The sequence below is a fragment of the Capra hircus genome, chromosome 23 (assembly GCF_001704415.2).
Source record: "Capra hircus breed San Clemente chromosome 23, ASM170441v1, whole genome shotgun sequence".
Lineage (NCBI taxonomy): Eukaryota > Metazoa > Chordata > Mammalia > Artiodactyla > Bovidae > Capra > Capra hircus.
Window position 1 is genome coordinate 6,816,990 of NC_030830.1, and position 23,908 is coordinate 6,840,897.

General features: G+C 43.6%; 1 protein-coding gene across 8 annotated transcripts in view; it reads left to right on the forward strand.

Moving 5' to 3' along the window:
• PHACTR1 (phosphatase and actin regulator 1) overlaps window positions 1-23,908 on the forward strand; it is a 517,471-nt gene that overhangs the window by 260,960 nt on the left and 232,603 nt on the right. For 2 of the 8 annotated variants that reach the window (XM_018039146.1, XM_013974149.2), the window contains exon 1: window positions 18,123-18,441. The exons of the other annotated variants lie outside the window; for them this stretch is intronic. In XM_018039146.1, the coding sequence (XP_017894635.1) occupies window positions 18,189-18,441 (253 nt within the window). In that variant the 5' untranslated portion in view covers window positions 18,123-18,188. Of the gene's footprint in view, window positions 1-18,122; window positions 18,442-23,908 lie in introns of those variants that run through there. 8 annotated transcript variants of the gene reach the window in all.

The following is a 23,908-nucleotide window of genomic DNA, read 5'->3' on the forward strand; positions in this document are numbered from 1 at the left end:
TCAGGGCCATGAGCAGTGTCCTTGCCTTGCTTGAAGCAATGAGCTAAGACTCTGATGAAGGGAAGACTCTGCTGAAGGGAAGGGAAGTGAAGGGTCTGGCTTCACTTAAACTGGGGCATAGGGAAACAAAGACAAGGAAACTCTGTCTGTAAGGGCAGGGAGGTAGTGAGAAACTTACGTTCTTAGGATGCGAGTAGAGAGAGGAAGGACCCTGGGAGAAACTCAAATGGCAAGCCTGTGCCCCTCTTTATGTGGAATTCAAATATATCCTGCTGATAGGGTTCAGGAAACCCAGCACCAAAAATGATCGTAACTTTTTTCCCCTGGACTGTTGGAATCACTGAGATACTGATAGAAGCAAATGAAAAACCACTCTGTAGGGAATGAAAGCCCATTCTGTTGAGCATAAATTCACAATGACAAGTTCCAAATGACATGAAGACAGAGACCACAATAAGGAAAACCAGCAGATGCAGCAAAGGCAGAGCTAGAAATAAGAGGAAAAGCTAAAGGTTATTATAAAATATAGATGCTTACAATAAGAAAATTAAATAATAGAAGCCATCATGAAAGAAGAGACCCCTATGATAAACAAGCAAACAAAAGACAGACTAGAAAAGGAAGCAAAACATCTAGAAGTGAGTGATCAATATAGTCACTGACATTAAGCGCCGAGTGTTTGGATTAAACAGCAGAGTGGACACAGCCAGAGAGAGAATCAAAACACTGAAGGATGTGAGGAAATCACTCAGAAGGAAGCCCAGAGGAATAAGGAAAATATGATATTAAGAGACATGGAAAATAGCAATAATACCTAATGGTTGTTAAGTCCTTACTGTATACCAGGCTCAGTTCATATTGCTTCTCTTCCCTGGTGACTCAGCTGGTAAAGAACCTGCCTGCAATGTGGGAGACCTGGGTTCAATCCCCAGGTTGGGAAGATTCCCCTGAAGACAGGAACAGATACCCACTCCAGTATTCCGGCCTGGAGAATTCCATGGACTATTCCATGGGGTTGCAAAGAACTGGACACGACTGAGTGACTTCCATCTTTCTATCTATCTTTTAATTCATCCAAGGTTCATAATGACCCTCTGTGGTAGGTACTATTACTAGCCCCGGTTTTACAGATGAGAAAACTCTGCAAAGTTAAGAGATGGGAATTGGGAGAGAGGAGGGAACCAGGTATCTTCTTCCCAAAGAACTGTTCCAAAGCCCCATTTCTCCATACGCACCTGGGATCCACCTGCGCTATCTCTTTTTGGCTTATTGGGAAGCAGTAGCCAATAGTAGTAGTTAAATAAATGCATTATTTAACACCACTTCCCATCCTTCTTTGCCTTACTCCTCCCTTTTCTCACTCTTAGAACCCTGGTTTTGTATCTTTGAGATAAATCATTAGCATTTAATTCATGTCTACCATAGTAGGTCATTAATAAAAAATATTATAGTGAATGAAGAGAGTATTATAAGCACACTATTTAAAAACATGGAGGTAAATACCATAAGGGATAATATTCCCCCAAAATTTCCCTAGTGGTGCAGATGGTAAAGAATCCACCAGTGATGCGGGAGACCAGGGTTTGATCCCTGGGTTGGGAAGATCCCTGGAGAAGGGAATGGCTACCTACTCCAGTATTCTGGCCTGGAGAATTCCATGGACAGGGGAGCCTGGCAGGCTACAGTCCATGGGGTTGCAAAGAGTTGGACATGACTGAGCGACTTTCACTTTCACAAGTTGAAAATTGTTATTTCCAGGGAAATGAGATGACTGCATTTAGCACCATTAAAAATGTAAGCTATTTACATGCATTTCTTGGATAATTATAATTCAATTATACAAGATTGATGTTGAACTAAAGATGTTTTCAGACAGACCCTGAGTATACTATTCACAGACCTTTACTAAATGAACTAATCACATATTATTCAGAAAGAAAGAAACTGAACCAAGAAAGAAAGAATGAAATTTAAGCAGCAGATGTGAAGTTGACAAGTATGTTTGTAAAAGTGAAACAAAAACAAAAATGCTGGAGTGTCTGAATGTGTTTGCAATAAGGGGGATTATAAAAACAAGGCAAAAGCAAGGCTTTAATAACATGGAAGATGGAGAGGGGTGATCAGATTCAAGCCTTTGGATATTTTTTAAGTTTGTTGTTGTTGTTTAGTTGCTAAGTTGTGGCCTATTCTTCTTGGACTGGGGCCCGCCAGGCTCCTCTGTCCAGGGGATTTCCCAGGCAAGAACACTGGAGTGGGGTGCCACTTCCGGCTCCAGGAGATCTTCTAGGGATGGCACTCGCATTTCCTGTGTCTCCTGCATTGCAGGCAGATTCTTTACCTGCTGAGCCATCGGGATATATCAACCTGATAGATATATTGGCCTGATAGGTAAAACCAGAATATATTAAATATTTAATGGTTGCTATAAAGAAAATAGAAATAACATACAACTTCCAAACCAAAGAAAGGGAGAAGAATAAAAAAAAAATCTATCAATCAGAGACCAAGAAGTACAAAGACAAGTAGAAAGCCCAAATAATGTGAATTTTAAAGACAGTTGTATAACCTCATCATAGGAAAGAATTTCTTTAAAAGTCCCAAAACAGGAAAAAAAAAAAAAAACATAAACAATGGATCAAAATGGACAAAAATATGAGCAAGCAATTTGCAGAAGAAGAAATCTGAATACATAGCAGGTAATCGGGATATAGGGATTAAATCACAGCCAGCATACTGAAAAGCAAAAGATTGGTAATACCAAGTGACAATGATGTGGAAATGGAAGCTATCATATACTGTTGGTGAGATGGTAATTGTTACAATCATCTTGAGAGTTACCTGTTAATATCCAGTTGAGCTAAGGATGTGCGTATCCTATGACACAGCTATTCCATTTGTAGTTGTATTTCTTAGAGAAACTTGCACAAGAGCACAAAAGAGAACTTTATCAGGACGTCCACTGGAGAATTATTTGTAATTCAAACAATTGTTTGTAACCGTTGTAATTGCCAAAAGTTTAGATACCAGCTAAATAATCTTTCATGAGGGATTCATAAACTATAATCTTAACATTGGAATACCAGCAGGAAATATGAATGGACTAGATGGACATGAATCCACATGCAACAATCCTAAAACATAATGAGTTAAATAGAGAATATCACAAAATGATTCTTAAAATGAGATAACCCCTTATGTACCCTGGAAACCCATAAATCAGTATTGCAAAATACTTGCAAATGTATGGTGAAAATAGAAAAAATAGTTGGGATACAGAAACATCAATTTTAGGATAGTAGTTGCCTCTGGGAAAGAGAAGTGGGGAGGAAGATTGATGGTCTTTGCAATAGCTCTAATTTTTATCCCTTTATATTCTTTTTAAAGCACAGAGGCACCTAGGATAGAGTGCTAACATTTTAAAGCCTGAGTGATGCACACTTGGACAGTATAGAATCCACTATCTTTTCTGTACCTTTGAACCACATCACAAGCAAGAACTTACATTTAAGGGTGTTACAGTGAGAATTCAATCAGCAGTAGGTTCCGAGGAAGCCCTGAGCGATGAGCAGGTAGTTCTGTCTGGCCGAGTGCCGAGGACTGTTAATGCTGTGATGTGCAGAATGAGAAAGAGCCTCCTGGGAGGGGAGAGCAAGGTCCAGGAGCAGAAGGAGGCAGCACGGTGCTGTGGGAACTGGGAGTGCCCTGGAGTAGCTGACCAAGAAGGGGCAGGAGACGCACGAGGCGATAGACAGTGTGGCTACAGCTCAGACCTGTCTTAGCTGTCAGCTGAGATTTGATATCCTAGAAAGCTTAAATGTTCACTGAAAGCTCTTAACTTCTTTATCAAGAACACAGTCAGTTCTTTATGTTTCTTGACAGTCTTCTGCTTGTTGCAATTTAACTTCATTAGAGTACGAGAACGGCATTTTTTGAATGACCTTAGCAATCATCTACTAGTCCAATCCTTTTGATTTATCCACCAAAGAATGTATTGATCTCTTGGAGGACAAACCACTCTGAAAGTTTTCATCTTTGCAACCCAAGTTAACTCAGTTGGCTTTTTGGAAGACCTAATTCCTAGGGCAGATTTAGGGAAGAATCTGGGGAAAGGCTGTGTCCAGAGAAGTTGTTCATTGGTAGAAGATTTCATGAGAGTAATACTGTGATATATATAGATGTGTGCTTAATGCTGTTATTCAGTTGCTAAGTCACATCCAACTCTTTGTGACCCCATAGGCTGCAGCACACCAGGCTTCCCAGTCCTTCACTATGTCCCAGAGTTTGCTCAGACTCATATCTATTGAGTTGGTGACGCTATCTAACCATCTCATCCTGTCACTCCCCTTCCCTGCCCTCAGTCTTTCCCAACAGGGTGTTTTCCAATGAGTCAGCTCCTTCCATCAGGAGGCCAAAGTATTGGAGCTTCAACATCAGTCGTTCCAATGAATAGTCAGGGTTGATTTTCTTTAGGATTGGCTGGTTTGATCTCCTTACAGTCCAAGGGACTCTCAAGAGTCTTCTCCAGCATCACAATTCAAATGCACCAATTCTTCAGCCTTCAGCTTTATGGTGCAACTCTCACATCCATACATAACTCCCGGAAAAACATAGCTTTGACGATACAGACGTTTGTCAGCAAAGTGATGTCTCTGCTTTTTAATATACTGTCTAAGCTGCATGCTTAATAAATTATTTTGATAACTTCTTAATTATGAAAATTAATGAAGTCTCTTTAATTAATTTGCTGAAGAATGAGGTGGGGTACCATTTCATTCTACTCCCAACTTTGGGGATTTTTTTTTTTTAAATCATAGATGAGAGAATTAAGACAAAGAATGTAAGCCTTGGTCACTCTATGTGGAATATGAAGATTGTAGATCACACAGAGGATTCCAGTTCAGGTCACTGGCAGGAACAGGGGACCTGGGAAGGAGCCGCAGTTTGCATGAGTTGGCAACAAGAATAGTTTGAGCTCAGGCTATTGAATTTCAGAATATGACTGTACACCCCAATGATTCATACCCCTTCCCCAGCACTACAGCTTACGATAGCTCAGATAAACATCATCAGGTCTTTCTCAAGGATTCTGTGTAATGTTCTGAAATATGATTTCTGCCATAAAAAGACAATCTCCTCCTTTTCTTGATTCAGATTCCATCTCTCAAGAAAAATTTGGCAGTCTAGTGAAATCCATTAAATAGGAAGTCCTCACTTTAGGGAAGTGCACTCTTGTTTCTGGTCTTCTCTCGTCTCACTTTGGTCTGAAATCTTTGTTTTCTAATCCTTCATGTCATGCTTGAGCCATATATAAATCAAAATGTCTGTGCAGAATTTCTCTAATTTATAAAACTACCATCACGGAAGAAGTGGTCCGGGGACACTTGTTCAGTTGCTCAGTTGAGTCCAACTCCTTGCAACCCCACAGACTGCAGCACACTAGGCTTCCCTGTTTTTCACCATCTCCTGGAGCTTGCTCAAACTCATGTCCATTGAGTCAGTGATGCCATCCAACCATCTCATCCTCTGTCATCCCCTTCTCCTGCCTTCAACCTTTCCCAGCATCAGGGTCTTTTCCAGGTGACCCTGACAGGTGATTAATGTGGAGAGTAGCATGAATCTTGGTTTGAGATGAAGATTTTATTGACTCATTCCTTCTTTGCTCCAACAGTTAGTGATCTCAGCAACCTGGGCTGTCTCTTCACATTATCAAACTTATGCTTGTATTTATAACTAACATCCAGAACTATACCTTTATGGATAATGGACCCACTCCTTCCTGGGTTACCGATCTCTCTCCTCTTTTATACAATTTTGAGCTAAGGTCATTTTGGCGGACATAGCAGCACACTGCTCATCTTTAGCAAACCAACACAGCGTCTCAGGTAAAGACAAAAATGCTCACTGCTTTAGTTAGCTATCCAGTTTCTGTCTTGGCTTAGCACTACAAAGCATTCTATACATTTCTACTAACTCTCCTTGTTAGCTGCCAATATTTATTTGTAGGGGAAAAAAGCTCAGCTCTCTTTTGATTCCAGTATTACTTGTGGAAATATCTGTACGTCTCCTTATTATCAAAAGTTGAGGGAAATTTTAAGCAGAAAGTATTTCCTATGAGCCTTGTGTGTTTCATGTGTAGCTCTCATTCTTAAAAACACAGTGAGATAAATCACAAAGCCTATCTCTGATGGAAAGGATCCCTAAGACTGAAACTATGTCAGGTATTGGTTCATCACGTGCTGCTGTCAACAACTAAGCTAATAAAAGACCAAAACTAACCTTAGTGTTGCCAGTGCTTGCCTTGGGCGTTCACTCTAAATGAATGATGGGTAATAGTTCCCAAACTGTGTGCAAAGTGTTCTGAAGAACACAGGTTGACTTAATATGCGCCATTTAAAACTAAATTATCAGATGCTAATATACAAATATGCTAGTGTGCTCTGTATGACGAGCTCAGGAATATATTAGCAGGAAAGCTGTATGATTGAAGTTTGTAATTCGTATGCATTAGATACCTTTGAGCTTTTCTGAGAATTTTAGAACATCAAGCAGGCTATAGAGCAGTGTCTATACCATTCTCTTGCAAGCAAAGCAAGAGTGTTTTATTTTTAAGGTAAAGTTGAGATTAGGATTTAGAAGAGCAGAAGGCTTCTTTGCCTTTAAGGAATTAACAGATTTGCAGGATAGGGGGGACAAGTCTGAGAAGACATGGTTATTTTCTTGTCTTCTTCTTTTTAAAAAATATTTATTTATTTGGCTGCACTGTGTAGTCCATGGAATTCTCTAGGCCAGAATACTGGAGTGGGTAGTCTTTCCCTTCTCCAGGGGATCTTCCCAACCCAGGGATCAAACTCAGGTCTCCCACGTTGCGCGCAGATTCTTTACCAGCTCGAGCCACAAGGGAAGCCCAAGAATACTGGGGTGGGTAGACTATCCCTTCTCCAGGGGATCTTTCCAATCCAGGAATCGAACCAGGGTCTCCTGCATTGCAGGCAGATTCTTTACCAACTGAGCTATGAGGGAAGCCCATTTTTCTTTTTAAAAAGTACTTATTCATTTGGCTGCACCGGGTCTTAGTTGCAGCATGGGTGATCTTTGCTCTTTTAGTTGTGGCATGCGAACTCAAGTGGTGAACAGTCCACCTGCCAACACAAGAGATGCAGACAGGAGACATGGGTTCGATCTCTGGGGTGGGAAGATCCCTTGGAGGAGGGCATGGCAACCCATTCCAGTATTCTTGCCTGGAGAACTCCAATGGACAGAGGACCTGGCGGGTTACAGCCTATGGGGTCACAGAGTCAGACACGACTGAGCGACCTGCCACAGCACACAGCATGTGAACTCTTAGCTGTGGCATGTGGGATCTAGTCCCCTGACCAGGAATCAAACCCAGGCCTCCCCGCATGGGGAGTGCAGAGACTTAGCCACTGAACCATCAGAGAAGTCCCTGTCATTGTTTTCTTGAAATCAGGGAAAAGTAACTTGGGAGCTCCAGGGCTCCCTTGACATATTGTCAATTTTGGAAAAGGAAGAGAAAGGGAGTGTGAAAAAAAAAAAAAAGGAATTCATGTACTTAAGATTTTTGCAAAATTTACTTTAAATAATTTCTATTCATTAGGTTTAGTAAAATATAAAAATATACTGACTTAATATTCATAGATTCTGAATATCTCCTTCATTTTTTTGGTCATAACTCACATGTTTGCTTAACACTGATCATTTTTGTCAAGGTTTGTTTAATTCTGTTTTTTTCACTTGTGGAGTTTCAAGGGGAAAAAGACATGCTTTTACATGGTCTTAAAAATAAATTACTTACGGATTGGAAAATGAAAGAATCTTCATTTCAGTAATTTTTTTTAAATCCATAAAATGGAAAGATAGATTTACTTCGTTTGTAAATCAGTAGATCCTACTAAATGTTACAGGTTTGCCCTTCATCCTTTAAGCAGTCCTCTAGGAATTTCTTCCAAGGTTGGCTTGGAAAGATATTTTTACCTTCAATATAGCCTCTCTCCTGTGTGCAAATTTCTGGACAGTAGCATGAAATCGTGGTGCATGACTGGTCTCTGAATGGGGAGATCTGCCTTCATTCCAGGTCTGGACTCTTCCTTGTCCACATCCGACAGCTTTGGCCCACTTCTTTAATCTCTCTGCCTTCTTGTCAGGTGGTGGTCAGAACACCTCAACCTTTAGAATTATTGTCATGACTCAATGCTTTTTTAGTTAAAAATACATATATATAATTTATGTGACATAATTTTCATAGATAATATTTAATATATTTGTGTGCTCAGTTGCTCAGTCGTGTCGAACTCTTGGTGACCCCATGGACTGTACAGCCCACCAGGCTCCTCTGTCCATGGAATTTTCCAGCCAAGAATACTGGAGTTTATTATCAGGTAAATACATTCTACAAATAAATGCATACATATAAACATTTAATATACCCATCAGTAAAAAGCCCAGCAGAGTTTCTTAAACACACTGGAAGCTCACCAAGTGACATGTCTCTCTCTGCCTCCCTGCCTGCAATGGACTGTCTTCCCTGGCAAAATAATCATTGTGACACTGAGTGAATGGGTTTTAAAGCATACCTTTATCTATATATACTGTGCATCTATTCTGTTCTTAAGTCCCAATGCTGTGCTGTGCTGAGCTTAGTTGCTTAGTCATGTCCCACTCTTGTAGCCCGCCAGGCTCCTCTGTCTGCAGGGATTCTCCAGGCAAGAATGCTGACATGGGTTGCCATGCCCTCCTCCAGTAAGTCCCAATAGCACACTGTAATATGACCCTTTCTTTAGACTCTTCTTAGTTTTTTAATTTCCCCTTCCATTCCTGTAAATAAATTCCCTCTTACATGGAAGATGGCAACGAACTGTTGTTATTATACAATAATTTGTATGGATAAAATATGTATCACAAAGGAAAAAGCTCTATTGACATAAAATGTATAGAAATAAATAGAATTCCTCTTCAGCAGGCTTCCCTATTATTAAAAAAAAAAAAAAAAAACTGTTCTGGAACTCCTGAGATGACATGATCTTGGCGCACTGGGAAGATGAGTACAAACTGGCTTGTTAGAAGCGAAGATATCCCTTTGATCATTCACTTCACTAGTCTTAGTGAGTATTGTAATGCTTCCCTCAGTTAATTAGACCATCTTTTCTTCTGTGGGAGAAGTAATTTGCATGTTACACAGTTATACACCCGTGATACCCACTTACAAGCTCCCCATCGCTGGCTACTCACAGCTACCCCCGCACACTCAGTGATGTTTCATGTATAACTGAAGTTCTCCCACTTGGATAAAGGGCCAACCTGCATTTCTTGCCAGTGGTACATTATCCTGTTACCTTGTTCCTGCACCTGCTCTGTACAAACACAACTGTGACTCTGTCCTAATGGCCAATTATCATTAAGCTGATTGTGAGCTTTTGTCAAACAGCCCGGAGGGGCTCACTACACTGTTAATACCATCCTGCCCTAAAAGGATAACAGTGAGTATCAGCTGCTGTCTGTTTTCAAGATTGAAAGGGCACGAATGTGCCAGTAGAAATGATAGATAAGATTCTGTGCATCCTATTTTTACCCCTGTTCTCTTTACCACCAGCAGCTAAGCGCTGCATGGCAGGCAAGGTTTCTGTGTCCTGTGCCCGCAGTCTCATAACCTTTCTTGGTTGGATTTCATGATGCCATATGCTTCTGTCCTAAAATAGTATTGAGGGTCCTCTGAAGAAAAACTGCCTAGCAGTTCTCTGCAAGTCAGTGGGATGGTTGGAGGAGGAGAGGTGTGCTTGGCCATTAAACATACTTTGGATCTGATTTCTCCTTGGCAGAATGCTAATTGCATAACCCGTGGAATTTACTTAATTGTATTGCGCTTCTGTTTCCTGAAGCATAAAATGGAAATAATAGTTCCATCTTACGGAGTTGCTGTGATGATTAAATAAGGTGATCTATAATATACAAATGCATCCCCACACAGCTACACACACATTTGTCATTGATGAATTAGTCTTGATAGGCTAGATTAATCTTCAGTAAAAAACAAACAAACAAACAAAACTCCAAGGTTTCGGTGGCTTAAAGCAACACAAGTTCATTTCACAAACTTCATGAGCCTGGTGTGTCAGCAGGTGGGTTTGGCTCACCCCAGAACCCAAAGGGAAGCGGCAGCCATCACCTTGAACTTCAGTTTATCACACATAGATCAGAATTGGTCACCTGGTTCCACCCACCTCCAGGGGATCTAGACGTACAGACTGCAGCTCTACCACGTACCAGAAGACAGGAGATCAGAAATATTTGGAGAACAATATTAATGCCTACAATATCTGTTTTACAAAAATGAGACAGTATTATGGTCAGTTCTGAATGTTAATTTTCTTATTAACAGTGCATCGTGGAAATCCTTCCAAGTCAACTTGTTTAAATATAACGCATTACTTTAGTGGCATTGTGCTAGATACCTACTATAATTTAAGCAGTCGTTTCTTTATTGCTGGACTTTATTTTGTTTCATTGAAATATAAACACACCCATGTTATATTTATAATGTCTTTATTACCTAGGGCTTTTATGACTATAAAATAAATATCCAGAAATATCTAAATCTGCCAGAATTCACCTGGTTCAGAAAGCAAATCATAAGGATATGTGTGAAGTGAAAGTGAAGTCACTCAGTCGTGTCTGACTCTTTGTGACCCCGTGGACTGTGGCCTACCAGGCTCCTCCATCCATGGGATTTTCCAGGCAAGAATACTGGAGTGGGTTGCCATTTCCTTCTCCAAAGGATATGTGTATAAGGCTATAAATCTCAATTTAAATGGGATTTGTCATTTGAGGTGAAATGTAAAGAAACTAAATAGTTTGGAACAACAGACCTCTCATTTACTGATCTTTAATAACCCACAACCTCTACCAAATCTATCCTCTTTTTTACCATGGATATAAGCAGGACTACTTGATCCCAAATTTTGAAATTTATACTAAGAGCCTTCCTTGACCATTGGCAATAGAGATTTTAAAGATGCTTGACATAGACAAGACTTTGCAGAAAATTTCCTGCCGTCTTTAATCACTGTCATAAAAATTCTATTCACGGGCCACAAAGCACGGGCCTGTTATGGAGAAGATTGTTATTTGGGCAAAAGAACTGGAGCACGCCAGTCCTCTTCCCATTTATGCTAACGCAGGAAAAGAAACATTCCAAGATAACACTGCTATCAAGAAACTACAGGAGTTTGCTCAGATGGTTTCCCCTCAGTTACCTCCTTCTCTACCTGTTTTGTGTAACTGCTTCCAAACGCCCCTTCCCATCACATTGTTATCTGCCAAGTGTTTTCACAATTTGCACAGAACAAACCCTTAGTAAGCATAATTATTGCAACCCTAAAAGTAAAATTGCTTTCTAGTCAAAGTTTTAGGAGGAAGAAAACAGCAAATTCTTAGCTAAAATTAAAACAAAAAACACACCAAAAAACTGCTCACATCATTCAGATGTCTCAATTATATTTTTAAGAACGTTAGTTCTAAAAACAGCTGTGAAATTGTTGCTTCAAACCTACTGTCCAATGACCACTCCCTGGCTCATCTACCAAAAACCTGTCAGGTTGGATTAAGAAATAATAAGATAAAAGCTTGGGCCAAAAGAACTTTTGCTATGGGTTCTAAAACACAGTTTGAAGGAAAACATGTGGTAGAAAGCCTTTCTATGAGGAGAATCAAGGCTTGCCAATTGTACAGCTGGTTTCTAACCTTTATCTGCAGAAATGACATTCAAAATATTTAATAACTAGAGTTGCAAGAGTCAAAAAGGCCTATTAGAACAGATGCCAGCCATAATCAATCCATACAGCTGTACCAGTGCACAAGAACTGCATGTGAGCTCTGCTGATACATGACTGAATTGCCTAAAGAATTTCCACAGCCTCCCACAGCAAGCTCTGATCACGTCTTCTTGCTCAGAATATAAATGCTTTATGCTAAATATAAGAAAGCCTGGAAGCTGTATCCCTCTCTTAAATGACACATTCCATTTCATGCTTCCATTCCAGCATCTGCCAAAATAAAAACAAAACACAAGAACAAAAACAACACACACGCAAATACAGAAGTAGTGTAGCACAATTCTGCGTTCATGAACCATTTGGAATTTTTAATGCTGTTCTTAAACGTGTACTTTGTAGATTAGCCTACAATGCTGGCTTTAACATAGTACACATTTAGATCAAACTTAGAAAAAATAGATGCCATTCTGTGAGAAAAATTATAGAGGCTTTTCTTATATGTGAGTGAATAATTAGGGAGTATATTAGATTTCTAGGGCCGCTGTAATAAATCGTCAGAAAGTTAGTGGCTTACAACAGACATTTGTCCTGCTGCTGTTTGGGAAAAGAGTTCTGTCTGTCCTCCATGTGTCTTTTATAATAACACTTGCCATTGGACTTAGGATTCACCCAGGTAATTCAAAAAGATATCCTTAGCATGAGATCCTTAACTTAATGACATCTGCAAAGAACCTTTTTTCTAAATAACATCAACTCACAGGTTCCAGGAACTTAACATGGACATACCTTCTGGGGGCCACCATTCAACCCACTATAGGGAAGATAGGAACAAGAAAGGAAGAAAATTTAACAAATAGGTTGAGTTCAAATCAAAGAAAAAACATTGAGGAAGAAAAAAAAAATTAAATCTTTTCTTACATCAAATATGTGTAGTACTATTTTTCGAAGTACACACACCTCTCTTGAATGATTCTGCCGCTTTGCCTTGTATCAACATTACTATTTTGTATTTCGATTCTCTTTTTCATAAGAGTTAAAGCATTATATGAGCATTTCCAAATTTCTACCCTTAACTTTGATTCTGACTGCCTTTGAGCCTAAGAGCTGTTAAGTGTTCAAAGTAGGATGGAGCACAGACAAGCAGAAAGCGGAACAAAATCTCGGCTCCAAGCGATGGCATGGAATTTCAATGTCCGCAGTTGCCGTCACATCATCATCCTGGTGAGATCTCCTGGAAAGCTCAGTCTTCAGGCCCTGCCTTGCTGGGTGTAACTCTCCCACCAGCTTCACCCCACACCGACCATGAACTCCTTCTAGCCTAGGAGCTTGTTTTCTCCTCACTGCCACAATCTCTCCCACCCCCTCTCTGCCTCCAAGGGCTGCAGATCAACTTTCCCAGGGAAATTCTCCCTCATCAGCCCCATCTCTGCCATGTTCATCACCGCAGCACTCCCTTTACCCACGGCTCCCAGTCAGATAGCAAATGCATATTTCTCCATGGCTGCTCCGAATTACAAGTTTACACATGAGTTTTCAGCTGCCTGTGTTTTGAGAGCATCCTCTCTTCTCTTAGGGCTTCCCAGCTGGCTCAGACAGTAAAGAATCTGCCTGCAGTGCAGGAGACGCCAGGTTCGATCCGTGGTGTCAGGAAGGTCCCTGGAGAGGGGAATGGCAACCCACTCCAGTGTTCTTCCCTGGAAAATCCCATGGACAGAGGAGCCTGGTGGGCTACAGTCCATGGGATCGCAGAGTTGGACAGGACTGAGCGACTGACACTTTCACTTTTCTTTCCCTTCTATTTTAAGCCCTGCAAGCTCAAGGGTCCTGTCTGCCGCTCTCTTCAGAACCAAAGTGTGTTCTCCACTGGTAGGCAGTTAATACTCTTCCCAGGCTGGTGCTCCTCAAATATTAAAGGGCCCCCAATCACCTGGCGGTCCTGTTCAGATGCAGATTCTGGGGTACAGCATGACAGGCTGCGTTTCTTCTTTCCCATTTAGATCATCTGGGTGAACATCTCACTCAAGCTGCACTGGTTCTGTGTTGAGATACCCTGATGTAAGTGATAGAAATGCTCTGGACTATCTTTCCCTTCAGTGGTTCTTTCCTTCCTCTTAAAAGTGGAAAAAAATAAATAAAATCCCACAATACTATCTATTTTTCCAAGAATGCCGTAGCATGAACATTTTCTCTCATTGTCAATGCAGGGAGATGATTATCAAAGGCAGCAATAGAGCTGAGCCATAATTACAAGGATCCTAATTAAACACAGGTTCGTCTTATGGGATGAGACTAACACAGACTCTGTATAAGACGTGTCCTGGCATCAAGAGCTGTAGGGATATAAGAGTAATGGGTGTTAGAAGGCGGCTTCACGGAGGTGGCATTCAGGGCACAGAGTAGGATCAAGAAAAATGCCAGATGGGTGTGCACTCCTGTTCTGCTGTCTGCCAGGGGTCAGAGAAAAGCGGGTGCCAGCAGACATCACACTCAGCATCTTCTTCCAGCAGCACCGAGGTGGGTAGTCCCCTCTCTACCCACCTTCTCTTATGACAATAAACGACTGTGCGTCTCAGCTTCCAAATTCAGCCTGAGACACAAACATTCATGCATCTTCTAAGAGAAGTGCGTATTCAGTCGCTTTAGTCCTGTCCAACTCTTTGCAACCCCATGGACTGCAGCTCACCAGGCTCCTCTGTCAGTGGGATTCTCCGCAGGAAAAATAGAGTGGGTTGCCATGCCCTCCTCCAGGGGATCTTCCCTATCCAGATATCAAACCTGCGTTTCCTGCATCTCCCCTGCATTAGAGGCACATTCTTTACCCACCGAGCCATCTGGGAAGCACCTTCTGAGAAGAGTAAGGTCTGATAGAACTTTCAGCTCAGATGAAAGCATCCTACCACTGTTCATCTAATACAGTAGCCACCATGTGTATGTGACTGTTGGGCACTTGAAGTGTGGCTAGTGCAACCGAGGCACCAAAATTAATCTCAGTTCATTTTCATTTATTTAAGTGTAAATAGCCATGTGCAGCGGAGAAGGCAGTGGCACCCCACTCCAGTACTCTTGCATGGAAAATCCCATGGATGGAGGAGCCTGGTAGGCTGCAGTCCATGGGGTCGCTAAGGGTCAGACATGACTGAGCGACTTCACTTTCACTTTTCACTTTCATGCATTGGAGAAGGAAATGGTAACCCACTCCAGTGTTCTTGCCTGGAGAGTCCCAGGGACGGGGGAGCCTGGTGGGCTGCCATCTATGGGGTCTTACAGAGTCGGACACGACTGAAGTGACTTAGCAGCAGCAGCAGCCATGTGCAGCTAGTTGATACCATTATTGGCCAGCATAGTTAGAAGCTCAAACTCAGGGTAGACTGTTTAGGAAAAGGAACCACTGAACAAGACCTTAGGCCTCTACACACTAAACCTGCATAAAGAGCCCCCACAGCTGCAGAGCATCACCTTGAGACTAAGCTGGCGGTCATGTCAGTATTCTCTCTACTACAATGTATTGATAACTTGGCCAATTAAGATAGAGACACTTGAGCTCTTGGGTCTGGTTTCATATTCAGTGAGAAAATAAAAGACTGCTGTGGGCTTCACTGTTTTAACAAGACCAGGCAGAGTTTGTGCAGCTCTGTTATTCTGATCTGTGGGCAGAGAGTAAGGTGGAAAAGGCTTGCAATTTTTAAATTTTATTTTTTTAAAAAACTGTTTTTTGCTCAGAAGGTACTTAAAGAGGTGACACAGTTTGGGAGAGGGATCGAGTATTTGAAAAAGAGAATAACAAATATTGACCCATAACACAATGCAATAAATTCCTTCGTACACTCCTCCAGTAGAGCAAATGGCTCCTTGGCCACCTCTGTGCATATTTAGTCACGTCAGTCTTGTCCGACTCTTTGCAGCCTCATGGACTGTAGCCCGCCAGGCTCCTCTGTCTGTGGGATTCTCCAGGCAAGGGTACTGGAGGGGGTTGCTATGCTCTCCTCCAGGGGATCTTCCCAAACCAGAGATCAAACCCATGTCTCTTATGCCTCCTGCATTGGCAGGTGTTTTTTTGTTTTTTTTTTTTGTTTTGTTTTTTTTAACCACTAGTGCCACCTGGGAAGGGCTTCCCTTGGAGCTCAGTCGGTAAAGAATCTGCCTGCAGTGCAGGAGACCTGGGTTCAGTCTTGGGGTTGGGAAGATCCCCTGGAGAAGGAAAATGGCAACCCACTCCAGTTTCTTTGCCTGGAAAATCCCATGGACAGAGGAGCCTGGTAGGCTACAGCCCATGGGGTTGCAAAGAGCCAGGCATGACTGAGCGACTAACACTTTCAGCCTTCAGTCTTTCAGCCACCTGAAAGCCCTTGGCCACTCCAAGATAAAGCTATTAGTCAGCCAGGGACCACGTGATGTGAATATGACAGGAAAAGAATCTAGGATTTACCCGTAGCTGATTTGACTGGTAATCCAGGTGAGAAGGGAGAGGTCCCTGAAAGCCCCACTGGGCACTAGGGGAGACTGGGTTGTGATATAATTAAAGAGAACAGAACTCCAACTGAGGATTCCCTGACATCTCCTTCTAGAGCAGACCATGGCAGCTGGACACCTGGTGTTCCTAAGTACAGAATGCAAATGAAGCTCGAAATCTGCTGACTTGGACAGAATGCTTTGGGTGTGAGAAGTAGTATAAATAAGTGGGAGAGCTGGCGTGAACAGAAGCATATTATAACACAGTAATTTAATATCCCCAGTGGGTGGTGGACCCTATTCCCCATGAGGTGAGCTGTATGTGTCGAGAATTTGCCCAGTGACCTGTCTTTTGCGGTGGTGTAAGATAACAGGGCGGGACTTCCCCCGGTGGCCCAGTGGTAATGAACCCACCTGCAATTCAGGAGCCACAGGAGGCACATGGGTTCGATCCCTGCCTGGGTCCGGGTAGATCGCTTGGAGGAGGGCATGGCAGCCCACCCAGTATTCTTGCCGGGAGGATCCCATGGACAGAGGAGCCTGGTGAGTTACAGTCCATAGCGTCGCCAAGAGTTGGACAGGACCGGTGACTGAGCATGCGCGCAAGACGCAGGTTATTATGAAATTCACTTTGGAGAAGTTCTTGGAAACAGCGGGTGGTGATAGCGCGTCCTTTAGCTGATACTGTTTTCCTTGGCCAGAAAAGAGGACAAGGGCTCACAAGGAATGGGGCGTGGAGGGAAAAACAAGCTTGGAGTCAGACACACCTGGCTGTAAAAACATTTGCCCACTTAGGCTTTGTATCGAGATCACCTGGGAGCTTGTTAAAAGTTCAGATTCCTGGTCCTTTCACTGAGCTACTAAACCAGGATCTCTCCGCTGGGGGCCGAAAAGGCTCTTTTTAAAATAAACACAGAAGGTGACTGTGCTGTGAGGCTTCTCTTAGCGTTAGCTCTGTAAAAGGTGAGGTAGGATTCATGATACCTGCAGTCAGGATTATGGTATAGATACAGTGTCATTTAAAAACAGCAACAACAAACAGGTAGATCAAAGGCTGGATAAACTTGTAGCTCTTACTATTCTTGAGCCATAGATTTGCCTTCTTGAAGATACTGTTCTTTTCTTTAGAGATCTCAAGTTGATGTCGTTTGCCTTGCTGAGCCTAACTGTGCTAACTCAGCTGGAGAATCTTCACCCAAATTAGCTAGGATCCCCAAGTTGCAAGTTGTTGTTTCTGAGGATTGATGAAAGCAACCTTTCCTGTTCCTTTTCGCTCTTGAAGTTTTAATGACATGGGTGTAAGGCCCTCTTCAGGTCAGGGAATTTCTGTTGAATGCGAAAACATCAATTCCGTTGTAACAGGTTGTCGACTCCAGTGAAAAGTCAAGGGCTTGGGCAGGGGGGAGGCGGGGGAGCGGATCCGCCCGAGAATGGTAACGTGTTCTGGCCCCAGAGAGGCGCGTGCACCTCGAGGGCTCCCAACACAGCGGCCTTCGGTGTGGCCCATCTTGCTTTCAATAGGCAGCAAGAGGCTGGAGGAAACGGGGGGCGGGGGAGGTTGGCTTTCTGCCCTGCAGTTCGAGAGAGTGAAGGTAGCTGCAAAACCCGGCAGGCTCCAGTGGCTGGTGCTGAGACGCGCAGAGGGGTGGGGCTGCCCGGCGAGGATGAGGGCAAGAGGCCCAGAGGGAGGCGGGGGCGCTGCATCCTAGGTGGGACGGGGGAGTGCTTTCCGGAAACCCTCCTCCGGCCTCGGGATCCCGATTGGCTCGGGCGGGGAGGTCGGCAAGGTCAAGACCCCCTCGGCGCCTTCTTCTGATCCACCCTGCCACGGTCGAGCGGCAGTTGAGACGCGGGTTGCGGGGCGTGGCGGGGGCATGCTGGCCAGGCGGAGGGGCGCGAGGGGCAGCGCGCGGGGGCCGGAGCGGCGCCCGACCAGGGGCGCCCGGGGGCCGGATGGCGGAGCCCACGCGCGCCGCGGAGCCGGAGAGGTTTGCGCTCCGCTCGCCGCGCTGCAGGGTGGGCGCGGTGCCAGGCGCGAACGCCCAGAGACCCAAAAGGAAAGCTTTTTATTTGCTGAGGATGAAGCCCCTGAAGGAGCCCGCCCCCAACAACAACAACAACGTGTCCTTTGTGATCCATTGTCAACTGGGCAAGGAGATCAAACACATTTGCAGCAACTGCAGTCGTGGGGAGGACGCCCGGGACGGTGAGTGTCGGGGCGCGTCGGGGCGGCGACGAACGCGGGAGGAGAGGAGGCGGCCCTGCCGGTCCCAGTTTGGGGGCGCCGCGGGCGGCTCTACCCGGAGAACTGCGGGGACATCCGCCTTCTAACCGGGCGTGACGCCCGCCCAGCCGGCACTTTGCGGAGCGCTGCCCAGAGCCAAACCCGGACCGCATCCGTGCTTAGACCATTGATGGAAACGCTCCCCCCAGACGAGGGGTTTGAAACCGTTAAAGGGGAAACTCTGGGATTTGGGAAGGTGGCGCTTTAGGGGGTTCATCAGGGGCAACATTATTAGCTTTCAAGAGACGATTCCACCTGCTCTCCTAGCTTTTTGGGCTTCTTAGGTATTCTCTCAGCCTTGCGTTATGATAGGATGTGAGCTCTGCTGGGCAGCGTTACAGATGTGGGCGTCGGGTGGGTTGACTCTGGAGAGGTGGTTTGGCCTCGGCCACAGCGCCCTGCGGCCTGGAGACTTGTGGAGTTGTGGAATGATGTCCGTTCGGAGTGAAACATGGCCGTGGTTTTTGGAGTGCTGGTGCTGGTCCCTCCTGGAATGATGCCTAGTGGCCAAATGTGGGAGGTGGGGAAGAGACGGGTGCGGCTTCCTCCAGGTGAGCCTATTCGAACTAAAGAGCTCCCCCCAAACCGATCCGAGCGGGGCGGTGAAAGGGTACCGGGCCTTGGCGACTCCGGGCAGAAGGAGCCAAGCAGGAGGGAGAGTCCTGCGCGGGCAGAAAGCTCTGCAGTTGTGGGCGCGCCTGTGTAACGGTCCAGCATCTCCCAGGCAGTTGGAAGCAGCTCACAGAGCTGACTCGGGAGGGCCCCTGAAGGTCTGGAAAAAGTTTCAGGCAGCGGGGTTTTGCAGGGAAAGCATTAGCTATTGGCCAGGCTGAAGCTCATCGCCTGGCTTGACGCTGCACACACCTGCTTGGGCAGGCAGATTTCTGCTACCAACCCCAGGCAGGGTTCGCTTGTTCCCTTTGTAAGAACACTTACTGCTTAGGGCTTTCTCTGGTTTCTTGCTGGCCTCTGAAGTGCAGCGTAATGAAGTGACTGGCTTGGCTAATGTCGTTTCAAAATTAAGAGTCCTGCTAGCATAATTATACTTTTCTTTGATTAAACTGCAAGAGAGGCTGTGCTGGATGGCAGTAGGCATCCAGGAGGAAAACCATGCTGGAGAAAGGTAGGCACGCAGCACAGGGGGCAGCGCTCCTGGTAGGTCTGGGGGAGGATATCCACACACTGACATGCGTTTGGTCCTTTGGTTACTCTATAAGCTGATGACACCTATGGGATATATAAATGGATTAGTGAGATGATCTAAAGCCAGTCTTTTACTGTCTACTATGATAGAGCGTGAGATGCACGCTAAAATATTTATTAAATGAGTCATTCTGTTGACGGAATTGCTTCCCAAATTGGCTACTTCCACAACCTTGGGGAATTGATTTAACTTAGAATCTCTGAATGTTACTGCAGTAAGGAAAGGTCTGCACCCACACTGAAGGATATGGGTTCATGTGTGTAACTACAAACACGATGCTCTGCTTACGATACGCATGATCTCCACAACCTCAAATGCTCCAGAATGTGTTAGGGAGTTGTCTTTGTGGATGTTCACACACCACCTGACGGGACTAAAGCCTTTCATTTCAAAGGATTCTTGTGTAGGGGGAACCTCATGCGGGGGTGCTTGATTTCTGCCAAGTTCTCCCCCGGCTAATCCTGCGTTCGGTGTGTGTGGTGCACTTCTTTAGTCACTGAGAAAATGAAGTCAGGAGCTTCACCCTTCTCCTTTTACTGCCAGAACCCAAAGCAGCACTGCCCGCTGTGAAGGAAAGGAAGTTCAGATACATTTCACTTTCTGCCGAGACTGACCTTGAATCATCCATCGTCATGGGTGGAGGTTCTGTGAGTGAAGTTCTCCAGCAGCTGTTTTTCAGTTTGAGTCATCTGTTTGTGCATGCCAGGAAGAGCCAGCTATTTTAATGGAAGTGTATAGTAAAGACTGTAGTAAGGCCAACAGATTCAGTAGGACTCAACAGAGGAGGACGTTTCTTATGGTGGAGTGTGCCTGTGTTGTGTCCAGTACCCTACAAGTGTTAGGTTTCTCCTTCAGCACCACGGAGGTCATTTAGTAGCCACCAAGGAAAGTTCTGGTCCAAGTGGAAAGTCCTTACCTGAAATTTTACACGGGGAGAATTTTAGAGATATTGCCCACTGAGGCTCAATCTTAACTTCCTCATATATAGGATACATTTAAACATTTTTATAACTCAGTCTAAAGACAATCTATAAAACTATTTGGCCGATAGAGAATAAACTTTAAAAGAAAAAAAGATCCCTGGCTCAGTGAACATATGTAAAAAGTGAAATTGCATTTCAGCGCTTGCCCTCTTACTTAAGAGTTTGTCTTTTTTTTTTTTTGAGTTCCTGGTATCCACTGACTAGAACTAAAGATATTTGGCTGACTTGATTTTTAAATAGAAAATGATTTTAAAAATTGTAGAATGTAGTTCACCTTTAATGGCCCAAGGTAGTTTGTGTTTCTTTAATTTTTGCTGTTCTGGCTCAATACTGAAGCCATTTTTCAGATGTGGAAACAAGCTACCATAGTATTTCAGTGTAAAGGCCACAAGTGGGTGAATGGTAGAAAAAATTCAAATTCTTGTCTGTCTTTGAAACTGAGTGCTTCCCACTGTACCTTCAAGTTGATTATTTTTTTTTATGGCACCTATACTGAGTGTAGGAAATTAAGTACTCTGATGTGTATATGCCTGTGATATATACATGTACAGTCCTGATAAGCCAGGTTTATTAAGATACTGAGCTGAAAGGAATTGTACAGTTCCCTAGCGTATTTAATTTTACCTGCTTTTCCTAGTTAGAGAGGCTGTCATTAGTAGGAATAGAGGGGGAGAAGTTTTTAGATGAGTAGGTTATAAGTTTTGTACGTTGTAAAGCTCCAAGAGACATAGCTACCTTACCACTGAACTTTTATTGGAAGTCAGTAGAAGAATTTGATTTTACAAATAGGTAAAAACTCTGGGGGGACATCTAGGATCTATGCTGTATATAATTTCATACATGTTTTCTTTTCTCCTTTGAATTACTTTTGAGTCTGTTAGTGAGGAATTATAGAATTATGCCATTAACAATTATGTATTAAGATATAATTTCAATAGAAATAAAACATTTTGAAGAATTTTTAAAAATATTTTGGAACTTCTGTCTTATAGTGGCCTATTTACAAAGCAATCAAATGAAAAATAGTAGATTTGGAAACAAGACATTGATTGTAACTGCTACTCCATGCCTTTTACATGTGATGGATCAATATTTCAAGGTTGTTTTCACTTCACTAAATATGGTTTTATTCTTCAAATGTTCGTACATAAAATCACTAATCCAGTGACTTACTAGATGCATTTCCAAACTTTATTTTGGGGATTAGAATTATTGAACGTGTCTTCTAATGGCTTCCAGTGTGAACTTTTAGAACAAAAACAATTTGTCCTAATACTTCTAAGTTACTCCATAAGTTTCATTCCATAAGACAGCCTTTTGGAAAGCAGTGCTTTACGAGTTTCTGTGGGTCAAATCCTTCCTTTTGCAGATGAGGAAACTGAGGTGCATAAAGAAGAGGTGAGCAGTCCCCCGAGATCCAACCGTTTGGTGTTGGGGTTGCTAACAGTACCTGTCCCTTGATGAAGCAAGAAATTTCTAATAGTGGTCCAGAGCTGACTCCTGGAACCTCACTGCCTGTTTTCAAATAATGGCTCCTCCCCTTGCCAGCTGGGTGACTTTAGGATACCATGATACTATCTACTGCATGGAGTTGTGAGGATTAAATGAGATAGTTGGTACGAAGCACTTCACATGGTGCCTGGCGAGAGAAGTGCTGGAGAAATATTAGCTGTGATACTATCATCTGTATTGTTACCGCCAAGTTCAATTTTGTCTTGGATTTTTCCTCCTCCTATTGTGCGTTCCTTGGTCTCTTCTGTAATTAAACATCCCTGGATTGGGTCCAAGATGAAAGCACCAATTCTACTCTGTATTTAACAGTGAAAACATATCTTTCTAATAAAAGCAAGGAAAAGTGAGATTGGAGAAGAGCCCCCCTCAGCGTTGGTGCACTTCAAAATGATTCTGCTGTGGTGGTTTTAGAGTTTTAACAGTCATGGCCCGCTCGTTCTGGATGAAAGGGCTCATGCATATGTCTGAATTTACAATGACTGAGCACTTTTTGGTCAGTAATCAGAAAGATAGGCAAGGTGAGATCTTGAAGAGGAAACGTAAACAGCTGGATGAAGCAGTTATTGGAGAATTCTGTCGACGTGGGCCCGAAGGATGCTGAGAGGCAAAGGGAGAACTATGGAAGGCATGGCCTGAAGCAAGGGCTAGAGATGGGCATCTGCCTCCGTAAAGCTGGGAGGGCCTGGGGAAGGCTCTAACTTGGGCAGGGTGTATAAACGCTGGAACCCTGAAAAGAAAGGCATGTGCTGAGACAGTAGTGAAGAGAAGTGAAGGAGGACTTGGTGGGGGGTTAGGAAGGGGTGTATAAAGCAGGTTTGAAATTCTAACAAAGGTGGGCTGTTCAAATTCTGTTAAAGTATCATATACAGTCATCCTTCGGTAGCTGCAGGGGATTGGTTTCAGGCACCCTCCATGGGTACCACAATCCAGGGATGCTCAAGTACCTTGTATAAAATGGCCTAGGGCAACAAATGCAATCTGCTTTCCACACATGTGGGTTTTGCATCTGCGATACAGAGGGTAGACTGAATTCCTCCAACTGAGCTATTGATTGATTCTCTTAAACATTTATTATAGAATTAGCAGCGTGTGTGCTGAAAGTGATGGACCCTTTCAGATACCAATAGGTACAATAACCAGCTATTGCCTTTGGATCTTAGAGCAACAGGAAAATAAACGGCTAAGTGGGAAGAAGCCATTAACTGTGTGAGTAAGGCAGGAGGGCTTCCTGGAGGAGGTGATATTTGGACAAGAACCTAATGGAGGTGTTTTCTCAGGTAAAGAAGGAAGGGCTTGTCATGAGGAAAACAATGTGCAAATGATTTAAACTGCAGAAGAGCACAATCCACTCCAGTATTCTTGCCTGCAGAATCCCATGGACAGAGGAGCCTGCCAGGCTAGAGTCCATAGGGTCACATCAGGTTGGACACGACTGACATGACTTAGCACACGTGCACACATAACTTGCTCAGAAACGGGGAGAGGTTCAGCAGGTAGAATTAGTGGAATGTGGCGGAAATGACATGAGGTAGTCCAGAAACATTTTGGGGCAATTCTTCATTTTTTTCCAGTGATATATTTGTGCAGCATTTTTATGTGCCAGGTTAAACGTTGGGAATATAAAAATCAGTGAGACAGTATGGTCTTTGTGCTCAAAGACCTTATAATGTAGCACAGGGAGGTAGGTAGA